This window comes from Thermobia domestica, chromosome 2, assembly GCF_964235325.1.
Source record: "Thermobia domestica chromosome 2, izTheDome1.hap1.1, whole genome shotgun sequence".
NCBI classification, from domain to species: Eukaryota; Metazoa; Arthropoda; class Insecta; order Zygentoma; family Lepismatidae; genus Thermobia; species Thermobia domestica.
Genome location: NC_137455.1, coordinates 328,793,833 through 328,819,117, shown reverse-complemented (window position 1 = coordinate 328,819,117; position 25,285 = coordinate 328,793,833). Strand labels below are relative to the sequence as shown.

Sequence of the window (25,285 nt, the reverse complement as noted above, 5' to 3'; positions counted from 1 at the left end):
ATTACGACTTCTACACGAACTACAGGAAAACAACTTGTGTTATGTTAATAAGGAATGGAACAAGGAATAATGCATATTTAAAGGTGTCAGTTGTTAATTTCCAGGTTTCAAATTATTGGTGTTAGGTAACACGCGCAAACACAGAGTAAAATTATGTTAGAAAAATACTTCGCTACTTATTCAGAAGCTCTATACCAACATTATTTGGCAGTATTACACCCAGCTTAAAAGTACAGTTCTACATTTTATCTTTATTTCTCTGTACTACATATTCACTGATAAAGCTATACCAGTGAAATCACTGTTGGAATAACAAAAAGCAATATTTTCATACTCGAAACATGTTGATTTATTTCACTGGCTTGCAACAATAATCCTGAATTTTTATTTATTTGAAGTTTAACATCCCACGATCACGCTCCTATGCTAAAAGAGACTATGATGATCATAATGAACGAATAGTGGAAAGAAGAACGTGGGAGGAAACGTGAGGACCCGAGAAAATCCCACGCACACAGTGTTTGTTTAACACAAAGTCCACCTGACAAGAGCTAGGATCGAACTAGGGACTCCACGCACCAAAATGAGTGCTCTTATCACTGAGTCATTGTGCCCCCATCTGAAATTTTAGAGCAATACGCTATACTGTTCATTCCTTTGAGCATATTTTTGTAAATCTATAATCAAAACAAGCTATCAGGAATCCAAATTTAACTTTCTCTTTTGCTTTTACATAGGACAAGAATTATTCTCCCCTTTCTGTATTGTTACATATATGTACAACTTGAATTTCAATTATTGCTGCGGAAGTTTCGATGTTAGATACTTATTTTTAATTACCTATTCTTTTATTTTGCTTGAAACAATTTCCGACATACGACCAATATACGTGTTACTGCATGGACTTGACATTTCGTATGTGCTACTATCTTCCATGCATTTCATGAGATAAAAGTTCTTATTATTTTTTAAATTTTTACCAACAGCTTTATAGTTGAATATATACCTTATATTTTCAACGTATTCTTTAATTAGTAGTTGGTTGGGAGTTCAGTAAGTCTATATATTTAATATCAGCTCTTTCTTTTACAGATTAGGAGACAGTAGCCCCTGACTTAGAACGTGTCGCATAATAAACTACAAACTAATACTACTACTAACAAATAATTGTAGTTTTTGAATTTTGTTGTGCAATACTCAACGAAAATTAAACAAATTACAACCTGTAGAAGTATTAGTAAATAATAATAGATGTTCCATCATGTCCATGTTCCTACAAGTACATACTAGGTCGGTACGAATGAAATGTCCGTTTTGAATCTGATAAAAAACTACCCTCAGGAACACAACATAGTGGTGGACTAAGGTCAAGCGTCTAACGTCACAAACAGTCGATATTCAGCTAACAAGATGGTATATCCAAACAGTCAGGAGATAGTGTATTGTTGAACAGAATTGTATGAAAGCGCAACATGGAGGACTCAAAATTGCGTTTTTTTTCTTTCTTTACAGCCAGAAACGGCGAATGCACTACCCATTCACTGTTGGTTTGTCAAACTTCGTTCCGGTGACACAGCAGCATTGCAAAACGAGCCCTGTGAGCACAGACCAACATGTTTGGATGAGCTCTTTAGGAACACTGTAGAAATAGACTCTAGAAAAAATGTTCTGTGTAATAGTTGACGAGTTATGGATACATCATACCAATGTCGTTCGACGGCTCTGTGCAACTGATAAGGTGAAAAGTTGGACTCATGGCATGAGTACCACGAGTTTACACCAGCCAACAAAAAATCGCTGTCTAGAGGTGTGCAGTTTTCTGAGTGTACAAGGGTGTCTACTAAAATTCCAAGATTTGATTTCGTGACATTTTCGTGACCTTTTCTTCACCAAATCATAAAATTTTCTAACATTTTCAAGAGCAAATTTGGGTGCGAATTAGGCCGAATTTTCATCCATGCGATAGAAACGTACTGTGCTTGCGATTTGGTAGCGTCTAAAGCCGACCATAGACATTTTTGGTGGTGAATTTTGACGTTTATAGAACGAAATTTTCCAATCTGTACTTACGTTTGTACAGTTAAAAAAAATCGTGACCCAGAAGCTAAATTTCGTGACTTTTTCGTGACTTTCATAACCGTTTTCTGACTTCGTGACATTCGTGACCGATAGACACCCTGGTGTATGAAATATCGAAAGATTTCCTACATCGGACTGTGACTCTTAACTATGGATCTCCTACGACAATCGTAAATGGTCAGAACAGTGGTTGGGTCGTAAACAACGTCCAGAACAGCGTCTTAAACCAATCCTCACTCTCGGAAGGTGTTGCTGCTCTTATGGTGGGCGTGATCCACCATGTTCTTCTCGAATAAAAACAATCACTGTGGATAGTTATAGTCCTGAACTCCAGAAATGCACCACAAACATGTCCGTAAACATCCAGCCATGGTGTCCTCATGTTGCACAAATATTCACATGTCGCTCTTCGTAAGTTTCAGTATGAAACTTTCTCACCCATTATATTCTGCTGACGTCTGTACTTCAGAGTACAACCTCTTACGGAATCTCGCGTACTTTTTGGGAGGGAAGACCTTTCCTGATGATTGAGCGGTGAAACGTGTGGTTGAGGACCTCTTCGCATCGCAGACTTCACACTTCTTTCGTCATAGAATCCAACCGTTGGCTGAGCGATAGCAAAAGTATGTGTTAAAAGATGGCAACTATTTTGATTAACCAGGTATTGTTTTCCATTTTTAGTCTCTGGAAATGAAACACCTAAGACGGACGTTTCATTCCTACCAACCTAATAAGAAAATATCAATATACACACATTTTCTGAAATGTTCAATTGCTTGCAGCTTAAAAACAGTAGTTAAACCGATCACTGTAGATGATGATTGGCTGTAAAATTTCTTACTCATAGAAGGAGTACTAATAGAAGTTTGTGTAAATCAGCTTAACAGAAGCTCTGTACACTGAGAGGAATGTTGAAATGAAATCTTTCAGATTACGTCCCTCGATTATGCCTGTTAGGTTAAAGGAGACGGTGATGATGAGAAGTGAATGTTATGGTGGAATGAATGAAGTGGAAAGGAATGGGAAATTCCCAGAAAACCCACGAACACGGTGTTTGTCTACCACGAAGTCCACTTGGTGCGAGCTGGGATCGAACCAGCGACACCATGCACCACTGACCCACCGTGCCTGAGAGGAATGTTATCTCGGATACCGGTAATCATGGGCTGAGAATCAAACTGGGATCCACCTAGTACCATTTAAATGCATTGATTAACAAAAAAAGTACATGAAAGTAAAATTATACGGAAATACAGACTAGCCTAGAAGCATAATAATATGTATTTCCTTTCTGTTCTATATTTACTTGTAACTGGAATTGGACTGGCCGGAAAAGTTTACAAAAAGGGAATATAATTTTTCATTATTACTATACAAAAAAACTTGGTTTCGGATACATGCAAACAAATACGACAAAGCAGTCATTTCACGACATGACGTATCACCACCAGTTACGGTGATCGATTGGACCATAAATCTTGTGAACAATCGCTCGACACTGTATTTTCGTTCTAGGAAATTATGCTGAAGAATGGACACAGGTATTTCCCCCCAATCTTCTCTGCCAACTTTCTAGAAACTGCAAATAGTTTGGTTACAGCGATGTTTGACGCTTTACGGAGTACAAAGACACATCAACTGAATTGGCATTTTTTTAAATACCAAAATGTCAACACACATAATAACATAAATGCCTGATTTCTGTTCCATCTATCAATGAAAAGGGATGTTTGAGTGTTATAGTTTGATACCATACTCACGTAAACACATACTTTTTGAGTGTTTTGTCCATAGAAACGGGGGATATCTATGTGGAAAATGGGGGTATAATAGTTGATGGAATATGTCATTCACTTGTAGATGCTGTCAACCTTATGGATCACGAACTTCCCAACATGTCCAAATTTCTGAACAACTATGAACTCTAGTGAAAGTTATTCCGTAACAGCGGACAGTCATTATGTCTCTCATCACGACGAGTATTCCCCATGTACTTCCACTTGTCATTTGCTACGTGGCAATTATATAGTTTTATTTATTTATTTATTTATTTTTTTTTTTTTCAGTAGTGATGTTCCGAAGTTGGAGCTAGAGAACGTGAACCTTCCGATGGTACTGTATTTCATTCTAAGTCACATAGCACTTAATTCTTTACGTTTTCACCGGAGACCTGTTATAGGTATCTTTCGTGAATGAATATTTCACCACGTCCCTTTAGTTGAAGGTACTGGATCATAACGAGAGAAGTTTTTTCGACGATCAAACAATTTTCCAGGCACTGTTTTAAGATGCTATCGTAATATTAGCATAGAAAAGAGCCATACACGTTGTTCAGTTTCGGGAACACTTAATTGCTGCACCCACTTCAGTTAGGATTCTTATGTAGGAAGCCACAAACCAAAAAACAATGCGCGGCTCTTCGCTACAGATTACATCTGCAGACAGGAGTATCACACTAAACTTCTTAAAATATAACGGAATAACTATCTGTATATTGTGATTCTTGAAGTTAATGATGAATATATTTGTTTCTAGCCACAAATAACAATGTTTTGGCATTCAATAACTTCATCTCACGAGCAATTTTGAAGCCTTATTGTAATTTGTACGGATGGTTTTATTATCTCACTAACAGTACACTACACTCTCGGTAATCCGACCGTCAGAGCGTGTCTTTCCTATTTTTTCTTCTACATTGTCGTTATCACTAACATACATACACATAGTGATTTAAAGTAGGATTAAATCACATAGTGATTAAACGCCAACAATGTGTGGAATTTTGAATTCGTAGCTGAGATCTTGACTGTGTATAACTTATAACGTGGGTTCCTGTCACCACGGCATGGCGCGTCCTCAGGTTGCGGATCGAGGAGAAGGCCTTTAGATATAGAGGTTAGCTGCGAATATACTGAATAAGCAGTCGCGGACAGCCGACTAGGAGTGGTCCTCCAGCTTGGGAGTTTGGGTAAGGCTAACAACCTCATCCTGTAATAATAATAAAAAAAAGCACTTGTTCAGAAATATTCACAAAAGCCTCGGACAAGGACTGATAACTTGGCACAACCTCAGCAAGAAAATGGGCATGAGATTTGGAACATGGAATATTAGAAGTCTTTATAGGGCAGGCGCGTTAAAATCCGTAACGAGTGAGTTAGAGAAATACAGGATGGACCTAGTAGGAGTTCAGGAAGTTAGGTGGGAAGGAAATGTATCTGTGAATTCCGGAAATTTTACGTTCTTTTACGGGGAAGGAAATAAAAATCACCAGTTAGGAACAGGGTTTTTCGTTCACAAACGAATATTACCAGCAATTAAACGGGTTGAATTTGTTACTGACAGACTTTCTTTATTCTTAGGAGACGATGGTGTCATATTGTTGTTTTAAATGTACATGCCCCAACTGAAGATAAAGATGACGATATAAAAGACAGTTTTTACGAAGAAGTGGAACGGATATTTGACCAACTCCCGCGATACCATATGAAAATTCTATTAGGGGATTTCAATGCGAAGGTAGGACGAGAGGATATTTTCAAACCGATTATAGGGAACGAAAGTCTGTAAGGAAAATAATGACAACGGTGTTTGACTCGTAAACTTTGCAACATCCAAAAACCTAATCGTTACGAGTACAAAATTACCACACCGCGACGTTCATAAATACACTTGGACATCACCAGACGGAAAAACACATAACCAAATTGATCACGTTTTAGTAAATAGAAGAAGGCAATCTGGCATAACTGATGTCCGGTCGTTTAGAGGGGCTGATTGTGACACTGATCACTACCTGGTAGCAGCGATAATAAGAGAGAGGTTATCGTTGAATAAAGGTAATATTCAATGTCCGAAAACGGAGAGATTTAATTTAAAGAAATTAGAAGAGAGCCAGGTAAGAGAGGAATACCAGATTGAAGCTTCGAATAGATTCTCGGCTTTAGAAGATTCGGAGTGCACTAGTGTTGAGGATACCTGGATTGAAATTAGAGATAGCATTAAAATTTCAGCAAAAGAAAAATTGGGACACGCAGAATACGTAGGAACAAACCATGATTCGACCAGGAATGCATTAAACTAACAAAGAAGAGAAAACAGGCAAAATTACGCTGGCTACAAAATCCGAATGAAATAACTACACAAAATTTCGCAGATATCAGGCGGGAAACTTCCAAAACTTTTAGAACAAAGAAACGCGATTTTTTGAAAGCTAAAATTTAGGAAGATAATAGTAAAAATAAAAACACCCGGGATATGTATAAGGGGATCAGCGAATTTAAGAATGGCTATCAACCTCGTGCTTATATACTAAAGAAATCTGACGGTACAGTTCTCATTGATACGGATAGCATCTTAAATAGACGGAAAAACTGCGGAACAAGATAAACAAACTCATTCTCCTTATCTGAAACAAGGAAGAATTGCCACAAGAGTGGAATCAATCATTGTTCCAATTCACAAGAAAGGCGACAAAACTGACTGTAATAATTATCGAGGCATTTCTCTTTTGTCAACATCTTGTACAATCCTTTCAAATATTCTATTAGCAAGACTGACCCCATACACAGATGAAATTATTGGAGATTATCAGTGCGGATTTAGACGAAATCGATCAACTATCGACCAAATATTTACCATTCGCCAAATACTCGAAAAAAAAAAAAAGTGGGAATACAATATCCCGGTACATCAACTATTTATTGATCTTAGAAAGGCGTACGACTCGGTTAGGAGAGAAACATTATACAACGTTTTTACAGAACTTGGAATACCGAGAAAGCTAATTAGATTAATTAAGATATGTTTAAGTGAATCCCAAAGTAAAGTCCGGGTAGGAAAATTTTTGTCTCCGACCTTTCACGTCGAGAATGGCAAGAAACAAGAAACAATAACACGCACGTCTGCGCAACTAGAAGTTCTGTAAAAGACCGAAAAATTTTGTGTACTGTATTATACAGATACTTGTGTTCAATTCATGTTACTGGCTGTGACATTACTTCTAAATCTAGTGGGTCAATGTGCAATAAACTGTATCTGTAGAATCACGTACATAAAAGACACGTGATGTAATGTAAATAAAAAGTTTTACGCACTTTCAGCAATCCGGCACTTTCGCCAAGTCGGCAAGAAATGACCAGATTAAAGATAGTATGGAGTATTAATACTCTTGTTCGCATTGTGCAACATAAACTACAATTTATAATTTTAAGTTGTAGCTTATAGCTATTTAATAATATATTTAGACTCCCAAACAAACCATAACACATCTCAAACTTGTATATTGCATAAAAGTGCAGTTTATGAAAAATAGAACTTAAATTTCTAACGCTCTAACTTACAAATAAAAACAAAACAAATAATCAATGTACGAAGAAGCATTTCATTGTAACGCATAAAACAATTATGACATCTCAAACGGTTTTAGTCGTAATTGCAGAAATCAAGTACGAACTTACTGACTGAATACTTGATAAATATATTTTTCACCTAATAAACACATCAAAAAATGTTAGCAACACTTACTATTTTGCTGAATCTGTTAATTGGTACTCTCTTCTTCGGTCGTAACATTCCTGAATTCCGCTATCACTCCAGAGATCTTTGATTGCTTCAACATACGGACTTTCGAAAGTTGATACCGTTTCAAAGTCTACACTTCGGATTAGTTCTGCCTTTTCCTGTAAAATGAAATTAAGTTTATGGTACTAGTTACTAAAGATTCACATGTACTTAGTATTACTGTTTATATACGTAAATACAGATATGATCTTTAGCTCAAGACAACAGATACAGGACTCAACCATTATTACTTTCATAAATATTATATGTAAACTCAAATATTCAAAATATACGAGAGCTTATCTCTTGTAGCATGTTTCCAACTGATTCATTCAATATTACAATGATCAAAAGTAGTTTCGTCTTATTTTCCTTGCCTAATTTAACCGAATTCTAGCTTTCGTCTAATGCTACTGGAAATATTTTCTATATCAGCAAATGAAAGATAGTATTGGAATTAATATCTATCTTTCGTATTCCTGTGCACATACTATTGTGAATCGAAGTTAAATGTATAGGTTTTTAAATATCTAAGAATCAATAATGCAATGTTATTCTATTGCACCTGTTTTTATTATCTTACTGGAAGAATATAAGTATTTGACATACGTTCAGCAACAAAACACAAATATAAGATATTGATATTTTCTGACTACGGATGCAGGTTGAAATAAGTTCTTTCGAAATTATCCACTGCAAATTTATCATCAGGAAAATACACTTTCAATGAACTAACTCTATTGCTACTACTATACGAAAATGATGGAATCTTATGCGCGAGAAAGAACTTCCTCTTAGTTCGAATAAGAAACTCATCATAATCATAAATCAAATTGCATAAATCAAATTTCTTCTCTACTTTGTAATATTTTTGTATTATTATACTGTACTTCAGTTCACAAAAATTAATTAAGTATCATTCTTAAAGTGTGATTAGCCAGTTACGTAGCACGATTTAAGCTTTAAAGAATCCCGAAGAAAAGCAATCGATAAATTTGCTTGAAATATCGATGACCTTTTGAAGAATTTTCATCTTCATAGAACTCTTCCAAGGTTAGCACTGTGGTAATATTAACGTGGGTTCCATACGATCCATTAGTAATGACACTCAAATACTTACAAGAGATACTAATGGAAAGCGAAACAACGTTCTTGTGGAAAAAATACCTTCCCGCAGTTACAGGAACTTACGATATGAGAAAAGGTGGCTGAAAACGAATATAGGAGAGCATTTTGTATTCCTTATTTTCACATCATCCGGTCTATTCATAGCGTGCATGATAATTCTCGAATGTTTGATGAAGTTTTATTCAGTAAGCATACAATCCATAAGTAGTACTCCAATTTTAACGGAAGTGGTTGCACCTATACGACAGTCAACCGGTTGCTCACCAGTAAGCGCTGAACCAATGGAACGTGACCGCCAAAATCAGGAAAGAATTGGACATCCTGCAGCGTACTGTATGGAAAATTCTCCGCAAACGTCCGCAATTATGTTTCTATCAAAAACTGCTACACGTTCTGTAATTGGTCGACAAAAATATGGCGATTTTCTTACTGCCAGAGTATGCAATAATGAAAACAGACGGTTTCATAGAAATATCAGTGTCTAATGACGAAGCCACCTTTACTTTTTGGACAGGAAGAATAAACATAACGCTACAATCTCGGAATGGAAAGCCCATTTGGATCTTAGACAAGGTTAAAGCGGATTTCGTACCCGAACATATGAAGACATGGCTTATTTCGCAGGTACAGCCGAATATCCCAGGTTTCAGGACGCGGACAGCCATTCGTTTTCACAAAGAAATTAGAAGTAAGCTAAATAGGTAAGTATGGAAAGGATGAACCGTATCGATTATGAATTACTACTTTCACATCTAATTTCCCAAACATGATGCTTTATTACTGTTGTTATAATTCGCTATTATATCACCATCTAGGGGTATGTCCAAGATAATCTACAAACCACGGTTATCAAACACAATGCCTAATTTGTTTACGCATCCCACTTTTACACCAGTCGAACGTAAGAACTTGACTTCAGTCTTGATATGTATCACGTGAAAGAGGTCTCACATTGATTATTAACACTTTTGATATTATAAAACAAATCTTCTACAAATCTCAGTCATTAAACAAGAGTTCCTAATTGAAAAGACCACTTGTAATAACCCCGCATAAATATGGAACGTACAGTTTATGAATGTATAAATTGAAATTAGTGGTGTGTACTAGAAATATTGAAGTGCAAGGAAATATATACATTTCAATTTAAAAATGTATAATAAATATGAAGTTTTTTAAAGTGTAGATGTGTGGGGAGTAAACTGATAATATAGATATTTGTGACCTTGTCAAAATTGCTATAGCTTACTTACTGCTATTTTGTTATAGTCTGATACTATAAACATAATAACTATACACCTGAATACTATCACTGATAGCTTAAATAATTTTAATAGCTTCCTCTTCTCTTACATAATATAACAATCTGAAATCCAGTAACAAAATATTAAATTATTACTAGGGTTTATATATATATTCGTCGATCCAATGCCAAAACCACGAATGTGCTAAATTTGATTTTGAGTTATAAGCATTTTAATATTCAACTTACTCCGAAAAATCAGTATATAGACTTACGTACATGTTTTAGGAATTGACGATAACTTCTAATATACTCATATTTGACAAATGGGACTGATATTGGAATCTGTGTGCCCCAAATAACATGAAACTGTACTTAGGTGAAAATAGCAAAATTTGCACATTCGCGGTTTTGGCATTGGACCGACGACTGCTATTTCTAAGTTTAAGAATTAATAAAACTTACATGTTAATTTTATGGTTTTATTTCATTAATGATTGTCTATACTGTTGTCTTGCTAATGTCATATTAAAAGCCTTGATGCACGCATATTTCAGTACAGTTTTATCTTTACTGGTGACAAAATCTCGTTTAGCACCATTTAGAAACGAAAAGTTCTTGTAAATTTTCTCGAAAACTACGCATGAGGATATCATTTTGTTCAGTTCAATGAGATCTACTGATAGATATACAGGGTGGACCATTTATGTTGATACGTCCTTGTAACTTATAAACTAAGGGACGATGAAATTTTGTACCATGCAAATATCAGTAGGAGGACATGTTTGGCATACTTTGTGATACCATAATATTAGCACCATTGCCAACCCAGCCTAAAGTTTTTTTTTTTTTATTTTTTTTTATTTTACTATGTCAAGTTATTAAATTCTTCAAATTTACATGGAAAACGAAAATATGCAGTACGATACTTGTCATGCAATGTTGCAAACTAAGGACAATACAATGTTACAAACATCATCGAAGAACAAACAAATTTTGGAGCGTTCTAAAACAGTAATAACTCAAGTGAGACGAATGGGGTAATTCATATCCGAAGTACCTTAATGTCGAATACTATAGTCATCATGCGAAGTATTTCGAAAGTAGAAAGTTACAAGAAATTGAAAATTTGACTTTTTTTCCAAAGGACTTCATTTCGAAGAAGTATTTACATAAGTATCGCACCAAACTGCATACATGATTTCTAATAAAGATCATTAAGCCGTTTCCTATTTCAAACCATGTGGGAGAAATAAACACATAAAATTTGATATAGCTTAAAATGACGTTTGTGGGAACTTTTGATTTACTTTGCTTCTACACCATTATAACAACACTTTTTGGTAGATGTAATTGCAATTTTAAGCAGTGCTGCAAAGTTTAACAGTTTTTACCACATCTCCGGAACGGTTTCAAATACGAAATTGCTGTAAACGGCACTATGACCTTCACATACATTTAGTTGGATGACGTACTTATCTGAGTTTTTTTTTTTTAATAAAGACTTTTGCAAAAAGTCAAATTTTCAATTCATTGTAACTATGTGCGTATCCATTCGAAATCCGTCATATCATGATAAAAGTATTAGGCACTAAACTGGTTTGGATGTGCATTGCCCCGTCTGTCCCATTTGCATTATTATTGGTGTAGAAGCCACTAAAATTTAGAAGTTTGCGCTACTGTAGCGTCCTTAGTTTACAACACTGCACAAGAGTGGTATTGCATGTTTTCGTTTTAATATAATAACCTGACGTAGTGCCATTTGAAAAAAAATACAACTTTACGTTTGATTGGCAACATTGTTAAAATAGTAGTATTACAGAGTGTGCCAAAAAATGTATGATCCAAGATTTCAACTTTTTTTTTTTTTTTTAATCTATTAGTTTAAGATAAAAGGGCATATCAAAATAAATAACCCACCCTATACATGCTAAAGTTACAGGACGCAAAATTTCAAAGTGAGACGCACTCGCCAATCCAGAAATGATGGTCGCCAGTATCTCTCACATACAAATTGAGGCAAACTATTTCGATTGAGGGTGGGAAAGGAGGGGCGAATTACAACGTTGTGAAGACTTTACTTTCCATGTCCGTTGAGAACACTTCAAATTTCGTGTTTTCTCTCACTCAGTGACATTATTTTCGAGCAATACAGACACTGCGCAGCTCTGTGAGTTTAGACAGAAACCATTCCTACTAAACACTGGTCGCCAGTTCTAAAATTCTAGTCGCCACTGGCGACCGGAAATTTTGCATCCTGCTAAAGTACATATAAAAATGTTCGTACTTTTTTTTCATTACACGCTAGTATTCTACTCATACAATTATTTTTGAAACTTTTTTTTTTTTTTTTTGTAAAATCAAAGTATTTTGTAAATATTACAATCAACGTTGAAAAATATAACTTTATTCTTAATTTAACAGTTAATCTGTTTTGTGTTAGAGCTTCGAATATCTAACATTATAGTTTAAAATGCAGTGTGTGTTGAAGCTTTAGTCAGTGTATCTTTTGTTACAATATTCAATTCAAAGCCATGGATAGGTTGTTAATGTGTTTGTAATTATTTTGATCAACTTTGCGAACCGTACAATACGAACACGATTTGGTAAATATCTACAAACGTAAGTGTTTCGAATCAATGGCTATTCAAAATAATATCCACCACTATTTTAAATTAGACCTCAGAACACTTATCTTTAAGCGATATTTAAGTTCATGCAATGTGAAAGATTTCTCATCACTATCAGATACTTACAATGTTCGAAGAATCTGCATAGTCGATTTTCAGTAGGTCCATTGCCCTAATCATGCTTTGCATGGCCATAAAAATATTTTGATACACTAACTTAATAAAACCCCGTTTATCTTCATCTGTATAACCAGACCCGTGAATAATCCTCATCTGCTTTATGAACGTAGACTTCCCTGATTCTCCAGTCCCTAGAAAAGAAAAAACCTTAAGTTATTTATAAGATTCGAATATTTATAAGAAATAATACATTAATTTACAATAATATATAGGGTGGTCCAAAAGTGTGGCAACATCCAAATAAAAAGCATGATTTTAAGAGAATTGCGAAAGTAACACTGTAGGTTAGTGGTACAGGTGGGTGAGACATTTTTAAGGTATGTTATGTCGATGGCGCTATCTTGGAATCTTTTATTTTGAATTCACTTTCATGTTCTTAAATGGAAATCAGATATTGAAATATCTCGTTCTCATCTGAAATTTTTTCAGGAATTCAATGCTGTGTTTGTTTTTACATTATCATTTACCACAACGAAGTTATGACTGTCTTTTTGTTTTCTTGATATCGTTTCAGGTGATTATCTTTCTGGCTGTAACGCTGGCAGAAGTATTGAGATCATTTTTATGTCAGATGAGTGAAGTACAAGGATCGTTGTTGATTATTTTAAGAACCGTCCCTCAGATCAATAAATTCAAAGAAACAGGGTCCGTAGCCAACAAACCAGTCAGGCAGGCTATGCACCGCGATTAACGAAACAACGTCAAAAGCAGTGCTGGCAGCATTTAGAAACAGCCCGAATCGAAGCACTCGTCGTTTGTCCCAGGAAAGTGTTGTCAGTCGCACATCCATCATGAGTGTTTTGTTCCTGCGTAAGCTGTACTACTACAAGCCACAAGTGCATCAACACCTGTTAGAAAATGATCTCGATTCGCGGAATAAGCAACGGCAAATACACCAAAATTCCCGTTTCGCCTACGACGTCTCGTTGACAGATGAGACCAACTTTTACGTATTTGGTGAAGTGAACGAGCAGAATGTTCGCTACTGGTCGGACACTATCCCCCATTGGTGTGAAGCACCTGGTGGTATACCGTATATGGAAAAGTGATGATGTGGTGTAGTATGTGGGGGACATGTGTTGTGAGCCCTTTGTTTATCAATGGTACCGTAACAACAATCGAGTATCGTCGAATCTTGGAGAAAGATATCTTGCTATCTCTCACCTTTTAAGATGGGGCATTCTCTGTCCTCTACAAACACGATGATACTCCTCCATATTATGAAAAATGTGTTCGTGAATATTCGGATATGCTACACTGACCTCATTCCCCTAGACTTTTATCTTTGGAAACATCTCAAGTGCATTGTGTATTTAGTGAAAATTCGGAATATTGACTACCTAAACGAACGCATAACAAACGCCTGTGCATACTTATCTGAAAGCATTTTTTTGAGAGAGGTTTTGGATGAATGGGGAAAAAAGAACTGACACTGACAATTCAACGGAATGGGCAACACATCCTTTAATCGGGAGAAATGTATGGTATATAACTGACGTTGTGAATAAATGATAAAGCAAAAACAATTACAGTATTGAATTCCTGAGAAAATTTCAAATGAGAACAATGTGGCACAACATACGGTTTTCATTCAAGAAAATGAACGTGAATTCAAAATAGCGGATTTCAAGATGGCCACTGACATCACATGTCCTAAAACTCCCCTTCCCCACTTGTACTACAACTACGGTGTTAGGTGTTTCCATACTTTTGGACCACTCTGTAGTACATTTAAGCATTCATAAATATAAAACGAACATTTTCCAACATTAAGTACTACATTACTGAATACATAATTTCTACGATTCTTGACTAGTTTCTTACGGTGTCAGAAAAATGAAGAAAAGAAAATGAACGGAAGGGAAGAGACAGTTAACAAAAACAGATTCACCCGTTTATTTTGACTTTACGGTAAAATCTGAATTATCCGAATATATATATTCTTTATGACTAACAACAATTGCTGTTAAATCACTTATGATTAACTTTTATAGTTATAAGGAAATCTTTTTGCTGTAATTCGTCCATCGCCCTCAGCAAGCACAGAAACAACTTTGAAATTTACGTTTGTCTGGAATGAAACTTAATAGTGATCATTATCGAGAAACCGAATGGGTATTAATCTGGAAAGTTGTTTCCTATTTCTGCATTTATATTTGAAAAATTACTTATCGTACAAAGGAAAATAACGAAAAAATAATATAATCTTATTTTGAATAAGTGAAACTTAATTTTACTTCCTCCTCCTTCATAAGGTTATATTTAACTTCCTAGGCTTATTGAATAAACGTTCAAACTACTGGGTACTGATGTTGGAAGAAGAAAATGTGAATATAATAAACTCAGTAACAATAGTGAAACACCAGTATAATAAAATACTATGCAGTCATCAATTATATATATATATATATATATATATATATATATATATATATATATATATATATATATATATATATATATATATATATATATATATATATATAAACAGCTGTTCAGTTTAATGTAGCCTATTACTATAATGGTCAAAGCCACCATATAGATCAGGAATTTGTTTTTGTTCGTTCGTTGAAATTTAGCATCCCTGTTTTAAATCGAGGCTATATGTGAGACACGGACTTACAGTTTAGAGTGGAATTCGAACCACTCTGATGCGTTCAAATGATCTACCACTGGGAACTGGACTCAGGACCAGAGCATTAAAAGGTGTAGGTCTACGCACCAGTACTAGACCAGCGAGGAGGACGCAGAGCAAGAACTTAAGCAATACTTTTCTTAACCTACAGAGATCTTGAGGTTTTAAGTTTTTTTTTTTTTTTTTTTTTAATCTATGTGACCTGTACATAGATCTACTTCCCTTTTTAAAAATCCAAATGAGTGGTATTGATATATGAGTTGAATACCATGAGAGCGAGACACAAAAGAGAATCTAATATATCTGGTGAGTCAGGAAAGCGGTAAGAAAGGATTTTAAAAACTTAATCTGCAAGAGGTTTAATATAGAGAGTAGATTAATTTGACCTGCCAAGCACAATTTTTGAACACGGCATAGACCAGTCGTTTCCAACTGGCCGGTGTATGACGTAGAAGAAATGTTTACAACCGGAAGATCACAGAACACAGGAAAACAGAACGAGGTAATAGAAGGGAAGGCAAGTGTTAGCAGTGTATGCGTAATTATGAATTCACAAGCAGTCTCAGATCATCCAGTTGTAAATGACGTAAACGAATGAAATTCGTTATAGTGTGCGCTTTCTATGTAGCGGCCGAGGGGAAGAGAACTTATCAGCACTATCATGTCACATTTTGCGCAAAAAATATCTGTGGGTAGCGTTTATTTATGACACCAAGTCATAAATTAGGGATGATCTATAAACATCAAATTTGAACTCAACCTAGATGGCGATAAAAACGTGTTTATTCAATTTTTAAAATAAAAAAACGGGTTATTTCACTTTTAAAATTTTAGGATTTAGTGGCAGGTTTTCGTGATCTAGAATATGAAGTTCTACCCTCGAACGATGTATGGGTGAAATTTTACTCTATTACGTCTGTTTTATGAATCGAAGGAATTACAGGCGAAATTTTAAATAGTGAATTCTGCTATGTATAATACTAGTATCCTTTTCATTTTCAACTTCTAAAATTTAGAGCCCAAAAGGTGGGAGAAAGGGGATGCGTTTTTACTTAATACTATGCCAAGTTTCTCAAACAGTTGGGATATAAAGGCACGAGAGGTTCGTATATATTTGAAATAAAATGTTTTCTAATAGCTTAATATTTTAGCAGAAACTTAACAAATTTCTTTATTCACGAATTTACTGAGCTAAGCAATGTCATCTCTTTGGTACATCACATCTAAAACTGAATGATTTTTCCATGTAACTACTGTTCTCTTTTTTAAACGATATACTTATTTTAACCGATTAGCTTACTCAAAGGACATTTATATGAATCAGTGTGCATTACATCTGAGTATTGGATATCCTTTTGGATCAGAGCACGTAATGTTAAGATCGAAACATGCGAACGCGCTAATTTTTAATTCGGGAAGCGAGGTCCATGTGCGTGCAAGGAGTCGATTGGCTCTTCTGCCCTCGTGGACCAAATGGCGTCTGTCGGCGCAGACCAATTATCGATCCAAACTCGTATGCAATATATCCAACTCCTCGAAAAGATTCATAAGGAATGGAGATGAGCAGTCACGTGGGAGAGGAAGAATCTACCAACGGTGACCAAGCAACATGATTGGTAAACATTTTTTTTAATTAAAATATTTCATTAATCGTAACGTGTCAGCGCACGTGATTTCTTATTTAACTTTCACGCTGATTTATGTACTACGCCAAACATTCGCAAATTCAATGTATGTGTAATTCTGTAATTCAAGTGGTTTATCATTAAAATACATATGAAACCAAAAAAAAGTTTGGATTTTTGAAAATTTTCTAAACTACACACACATTTTCTGCAAAATGTATATACTATTTTAAGTCACATTTCGACAACTAATAAGGTAACAAGTTAAATGGCAATAGGCTTAATTCAGTCACGTAAATCAAGCTGTTGGGAGTTTATCGAACTCAGATGGCTTGGAATAACTTTGAAAACACGCCTTTTCTGATTACAACAAAACTAAGAAAACCCATTATTTACGTCTGCGCCTGGGCTACACTTAAAGATGTATAAATGATTTAGTATCGTATAGATCCTAGCACAGGTTTAGGAACCCTTGTTTACTGCGTCTAATAGAGTACGTTAACAAATTATTACAAGTATGCGTCAATTTGTATCCTCAAATAATGTATAAAAAATTTGAATTTTTGTGGTTTAAGTCCTTATGAGGTTATGAAGGACACGACCTACCATAAAAGTGATATTCGAACCACGACCGCGGCTAGGGGCCGCGTTCGCTGTGGTAGATGGTTCACCTCTGGAGCGTGGGGTCTGTAGTTCAGGTCCAGTTCTCGTTAAGTGGACTTGTACTTAACAAACACCGTGTGTGTGGGTCTTCTCGGGTTCTCTCGTTTTCTTCCATTTTCTTCATTTCACTGTTTCATTATCATCCCCACAGTCTGCTTTCGACTCTCAACATAATCATGATACGTTAAAAGAAGAAAAAGAGCTTTAATACGGTGCACCTGGAGGGTGCACAGATCATAGTTTACGATCAACTCTCACAGTATAGACACACTATCTTCTTCTAAGAGAGATGGATTGCACGATCATGCCACCTGTTCTGGTAATATACAGGGTGAATCAAAATAATGGTTACAAAATGAAATAAAATCGTTAGTTTTACGTCCCACGGTTATGCCGGTTAGGCTAAAGGAGACGGTGATGATGAGAAATGAATGAAATGGTGGAATGAAGAAAGTGGGAGGAAACGGGAGAACTCCGAGAAAACCCACGAGCACGGTGTTTGTCCACCACAAAGTCCACACGGCGCGAGCTGCTATGGGTTACAAGCCAATATCTCGCGAACTATACATCAAATAAGAAAAATGTTAAGAGTCGATGTACACTCATGTCCAAAATGATTGTCGCATATCTATGTCTTCTTGTAAGAATATAATTTGATAATGATTTTGCAGGGTACTTTTAATATTGACACTATATGTATAATCGGGAAATGTATATTTGTGGTAAATTTCATAGGAAAAGAATTATAAATACGAAAATTAGAATGAGTAAAACAAAATGTTGCTAAATGGACAAGAAAGTTTTATTTTCGTTTTATTGTTCTTATTTACTGCTCTTTTGACATTAAATTTACCACATACATGTCTTTGCCGATTATACACACACCAAAATCATAAGAAATACTGGGCGAATTCGTTATTAAATTATATTCCTACAACATATTTATAGACATGCGACAATAATTTTGGACATGAGTGTACAATACAGAGGGGCCTAAAAATGAGTCAAACATGAGATTCCCCCGCCCCCATTTTGGGGGAAGGGGTGTACGTGAAATTTTCAAATGGAACGTAGGTCGAGCTTGGAAAATGGAACAATTTTTGATATGGGGCACCGTTTTCAAGATTGCCCCCCCCCCCCAAAACGTCCTGTATCAGATAAAATTTCCAGTACTTAAAAATCAGAAACGGCTGAGTAGAAAAAGGTGAAACAAAAAATGAAAAAGGAAAACGCCATAGACAACGTGGAATGGTGTTGTCGCGGTGTCTCCAGGGTCCCCATCATGGGGCCCCGAGACCAACTTGAAAATTTCAATGGGAATATGGGTCGAATGATACCTTTTTGATAGATCGTGGAAAACCAAACAGCTTAGTACAAAATTTGTTTTGATTTCGGGTAAGCCTGATTCAAAATAGCCGCTGAAATGGTTCCCCCATTCAGACAGAAAGCGCAGTGTTCCAACTGAGTGTTACACGCCAATATCCAGTGAACTATGCATCAAATAAGAAATATGTTAAGAGTCAATGTACAATACAGACAGGCCCAAAAAATGGGTCAAACAGTGGGTCCTACGTCGAACACGTGGTGCGTCGAGTGTGTCGTCACTGTTCTTAAACTTGTTAAACCCCGCTGCACTGTCCGCGTAGTCACGACACCCTCACCAAAGGCCTGGGAGCGGCATTCGATCCCAGTTTGAACTCGTACAAGATACACGCCCTTATGACGCTGTGTGGAGGTCCCATGTTCACTCTGTCCTCACGCAAGTTCACGGTGTAACTGAACTGCCACAACCAGGTAGTATGTTGGATATACCCATACCAACGACTAACTGACCTTCGCCGTATCTTCATTCGCATTCAACTTACGGTTTGAGGGCCAATAGAACACAGACCTCCACAAAAAGCGACAGAACTTTCTGAGTTACATTTATAGTTACTATATACGTCAAAAATCCTGAAGCGTAATCAGAGTTTGATACATCAGGTTTAACAAACACTTTGTCTAACTGTGGATGCGAGTCTGATATAGCCTCGTTAACGAAAAAAATATGTAACAACTCACGATTAAGGTCATGTGTGTGTAGGATAAAGGAAATGGATGAAGAGCTGGTAAGGTGAGAAAGTATATGAACTCCGAATAAACCGTACAACCTATGCTGTCCACTACAGACTGACTTGAGATTATCCTATCTTACTAGTATAGTCGAATGGGGCATTTTAATAATAATAATAAAAAAATCATTTATTTATCCGAAGTTTAATAAGTGGTTTTTGTAACAGGTTAGGCAGCAAGATTTCATTAAAGGAATACAATATTTTTAGAGAACTTAAGTCTTCAGAACTACATATTTGTGTTTCTTTCTGGGGACGGATACTTCGATACACCCACGCTAGTACAGCGAGAGAGCATAGGCTTGTGATTTAGTTCTTGTATCGCAATAGAGTGTTCCTGAGTTTGAAATTCGAGATCAGTGATCATGATTAGGTTTTTCCTTTGTTCTGCCCAGGAGACTGCTGGGATGATACATTTCAATACAACCCCTGCCAGATTTTCTTCTTCTTTCCTTCGAGTACCAGTACTGTTTATCACTGTTAATGATTGCAGTAAGATCTGAACTGTCTCTGGAAATTTGATAAATAAGTGAGGCATAGTGTCTTGAATCTTCCGCCCAGAGTAATACTTCAATCCCTTTACTATACGAAGAAACGTTTCTTAAAAGCTAATCTAACTTAATTCGCATTTCACACAGACCCTTTTTGGCATTATCAACATAGTCAATGTTTTTGTAATCGAAAGAAAAGTTCCCTTCGTTATTGTAATTTGCTACAATTGGTCGAGATTATCGAAGATGTTAATATGCATTCATATTTGGAAGGTCAGGAGTAGATTTAAAGAACCTCCCTTCTCTTTAATATATACGGTTCTAAGCGTAAAAGTTTCTGCTTCTGTCCCAAGATCATACTATCATAAGTTTCACGCAGTAACAAAGCATATCTTAATAATAAGGAATATCTCTACATCATAAAGCAACTATATTTTGTCCTTATTACAACGTCGAGAGGTAGTGCAATATTAATACTTCTGAATTTTTGGAATTTTCATAACATACCGACATGAATGTTCAATGAGCGGCAAGTAAAGACCCAAAATACTTGTTAATCGTACGTTCAGAGCATCTGCCTTATAAATGATAATTGATTAGTAATTGAGTAGTGACAAACGAGTAGTGCATTTCAATGACCCGTAATCTTCGTCATACGTGCTTTTAAGGAAAATATTGATACAAGGAAACTTACAACTCTGGCGCATAGGGTCCCTGGTTCGATTTCCGGCCAAGTAAATTTGTGGAGGACAACACCGTGTCCGTGGAGTTTTCTCGAGGTACTCCCGTTTCCTCCCACTTTCTCATACCATCAATTCTTCCATCATCATTCATTTGGTTTAATCATCGGCTTCCTTAGCTTAAAGTAGCCGTGTGCAACAACCGGCTCGCCTAACCCTGTCTTCCGGCTCGCTGATCAGTTATTAAAAACAACAATTATAATTTTTCTTTTTACAAAACCTGTTAAGAGTGAACTGGAAATTTTCCATCGATCACATAGTGTGAAACGTGGTAACGCCCTGAAGAGAAGCACTTGGTAAGCGCAGGTACTCGGAGGAAATTTCCCTCGGTATAAGGATTGCTAGATGTACTGACAAAGTTCTAAATACATTATTTTGCTCCTCTTTAGTGAGTAAATACTTTTGTCACCAGTATAACAGTTGTTTTGTGTTATTGTGATGTAAATTACGATGAACATGTTCCATCACTATACTATTCAATTGTCGTAAAAATGATATACCTACAATGAGGCCCGCGACACCATTTAGTGCTCTGTGATTGGCCCGCCCACTATTCCAAGTTGCACACCCTTGGCCTAAAGGGCATAATTGTGTGACGTTAAACTGAAACATTTCATTTACAAGGAAACTAACATTTTTCTTGTACAACTGGAGAATACCGATAAAGATATGGAATTCCACTCGACGCATAATTTCTTCCTTAAAAGAACAAGTATAATGAAGATAATAAGAGATTATTGAAACGAAGCTGCTTAACATTTAGATGCTTCAATGAGTACAAATTATAGTTTTATTTAGAACAGGAAGATAAATTTAAAGGGGAGAAATTAGGAAAGGACTTGATAAACTTTTCTCGACAGAACTCGCTCGTGAGTGGAATACCTTGTTCAACCAACACAAAGGAAACCAAACAGACTGGTTCTGACATAGTTCAAAGAATATCTCAATTCTTTCTGAGACTCATACCCTTCCGTATTACCACGTCGTTAGCTGAAGTGGGTATCCTTAAATACTGAAAGTTGAGAGATGAATTAGTGACAAATGAATTGGTTTTAAAAATAAAGAACATACTTAACTTCAGAAGGAAAAAATAACGGGAGGTAAAAAGCGATTCAACCTATGCATGTACGAAATTGCAGAGGAAACTGTAAGGCATACAGAAGAGAATAGATCTAAAGAAGACATATTTGATCTAGGAATTAATTCGTGCGGGTGGACAAGAGATGGCGCAACGAACGGAGCGTCCCACAGTTCCGTGTATCCACACATGTGTTGCAAACCCCTGTCATCGCGTATCGTTCGTAGTATAGAGCAGTGGATTAAAGCGTCAACAACACCAGTTTGTAGTTAAGTGAACATGGCGCAATTTGTGCCTGATAAAGTGCTTTTGCGGGGTGTCCTGCTGCATTACTTTAACATGCAGAAAAGTGCGACTGAAAGTCATCGTATTTTGGTGGAAGTGTATGGTGACCATGCTCTAGCTGAGCGAACGTGTCAGAAGTGGTTTGCACGGTTTAGAAGTGGTGATTTCGGCTTGGCAGACCAAGAGCGAGCTGGACAGCCAAAAAAATTTCAAGACGAAGAATTGACAGCATTGCTCGAGCAGGATTCGTGTCAAACGCAGGAACAACTTGCAGCAGCATTAGGCGTTGATCAAACAACAGTCTCCAAACGCTTGAAAGCCATGGGAATGATTCAAAAGATGTCACATTGGGTTCCACATGAATTGAAAGACAGAGACGTTGAAAGACGAAAAACCATTTGCGAATTGCTGCTTCAACGACAGAGCAGAAAGGGGTTTCTGCATCGAATTATTACGGGTGATGAGAAGTGGATTCATTACGAGAACCCTAAACGAAAAAAGGCCTGGGTGAAACCAGGTGAACCAGGTCCATCACAACCAAAACGAGATATTCACTGTGCAAAGGTTATGCTGTGCATATGGTGGGATATGAAAGGTGTGGTGTACTATGAGCTGCTGCAACCGGGTGAAACTATGAATGGAGAACGTTATCGACGACAATTAATGCGTTTGAAGCAAGCTCTGGCCAGAACACGACCAGAATGGGAGAACAGACATGATAAACTTATTGTTCAACATGATAACGCTCGCCCACATGTCGCAAAACCGGTCAAAACCTATTTAGAAAATGTCGGATGGGAAGTTTTACCCCACCCGCCTTATTCACCAGACCTTGCTCCTTCGGACTACTACTTGTTCGATTGTATGAACAACGATTTGATTGGACAGCGGTTTACTTCTTCAGAAGATATCGAAACATGGGTCTCTGACTGGATCGCTTCCAAGGATGAGGACTTCTTTCGCCACGGAATCCGTACATTGCCTGACAGATGGGCGAAAGTGGTGGCTACCGATGGACAATATTTTTCTTAAGGTATTTATGTATTTTGTGTTTGTACTACAGCTTCAATGTGTGCGTACCAACCGCACGAATTAATTCCTAGACCAAATAGGTTACATAAATATAAAACGAAGGGAAAGAGAAATGTAGAAATAAAGTTGCATGGAAGAAGGATTGTATAGAAAGTTAAATAATGAATTGTGGAGAGAAACGACAATGCCAAAAAAGAAATTAAGATAGTGACCTAACAACAAATATACAATATAAAAACAAAATCAACAAATAGGAAGAAAGCTAAGAACAAAAAATATAATACTAGAAACTACGAATAGCAACACTTAGTGAAACAAAATTTTAGGCAGTTACAACGGGCACAGAGTTCTGCAAATGATTTTATCGATTTAAAAACAAGAAAACTAACTCAATCTTAACCTTTAGACTCTAAAATGTAGTATAAATAGAAAGATACATCTAAAAGTTTTGTTAATGAAATGAAAATTTTAACACTATGTCCCACATTTATACTCTGTAGGCTAAAGGAAACGGATAATTAATGAAGACGAAGGAATAGTAAAGGATTGGTGAAAACAATGTGGGAGGAAAAGGAAAACGAGAAAGATCACGGACATGATGATGTCAGGTACGATCTCCCATAGCCCACTACTATGTAACAGTTTTCGGTATTTTACTAGTATTGTCAGTGAAGATAGGGGAAATAAAAGTGAAAGAAAAAACTCAAATATTTCTTATACAGTTTATACTATACAAAACAAAACCAAAGACATCATTTAAAAACGACGAAAAACATACAGCTTTCGAAATATGATTATCAAGAAGAATTGATAAAATTCACTAGATCGAACGTAGAATGAATGCGGAACTGTTAGAATCTGTAGAGAAGAAAGAATACTGAACGTCAATAAAAAGAAAAAAGAAACGGATAAGGACACCTTTTAAGAACAAACTATATTCTTGACGACAAGTTTGCTGAGAAACATAGTAGATGGAAGCGTATCAACTTGCTATAAGTGGCCTGCCAGTAAGGGCAGACTACCTATAATGACGATTTCAGCACCAAGACTGTATGAGACGAGGATCCCTGCTTGAAGTGAGATCTGAATTACAACAAGGGTTTGCAGAAACTTTATTTTCTTTATAATAGCCTTCGAAAATAATTTATCACACAAAGCAGGAATGACTGCGATAGTCTGTTTTTCCGCTTAAAAACAGAAGACCACCTCGTTTCTCCGGACGCTTGACTGAGAATGAATATTACTGTATCAGTACGGCACTAAAAAATAGTCTTTTTCTGTATTAAACATAATTTAAGAAGTAACAATTCTTGTTATTTATTTAGCTCTTCCAAGAAAATATTCGTTAACCTTGACTACGAAGACGAAGTAACGCGTACAACAAATCATGCATTGCAATGATTAAGACGTTTATATTTATTTCATGACTCAATTTGCAATGACTGCAATAATTGTCAGAAAACGAAATTGTGTGTGTACAATAATGAGTGCAGGGAATTCACGTTAGAGGTCAAAGAGAGCATTTGGCAAACATGTACATCATATAGGTTCAACAAGTCCTCTAGCATGTCGAAAACACAGGATGTGAAATCATCAAACACGAAAAAAGTATTAACGCAAGCAATATTTCCATAGACGTAATGACGAATAAACTTCTAGGAATATGTTATTAATCTGTATTTAAACTAATGGTTTGTGTACGTATATAAATGTATACACGTATCGTTTTATTTAACTCAAATAGACCACTTATTGAAAAAAGTTTTGAGTTTAATATGAAATGCAATAATAATTAGAATATCCAAG

General features: G+C 36.1%; 1 protein-coding gene across 3 annotated transcripts in view; it reads right to left on the bottom strand.

Annotated features, from left to right (window-relative positions):
- Window positions 1-25,285, bottom strand: part of LOC145678686 (guanine nucleotide-binding protein G(q) subunit alpha) — a 112,598-nt gene that overhangs the window by 35,077 nt on the left and 52,236 nt on the right. For all 3 annotated transcript variants that reach the window (XM_081749086.1, XM_081749085.1, XM_081749084.1), the window contains exons 3-4: window positions 12,766-12,950; window positions 7,603-7,757 (exon numbers count right to left, since the gene is read on the bottom strand). In XM_081749086.1, the coding sequence (XP_081605212.1) occupies window positions 7,603-7,757; window positions 12,766-12,950 (340 nt within the window). The remainder of the gene's footprint in view (window positions 1-7,602; window positions 7,758-12,765; window positions 12,951-25,285) is intronic.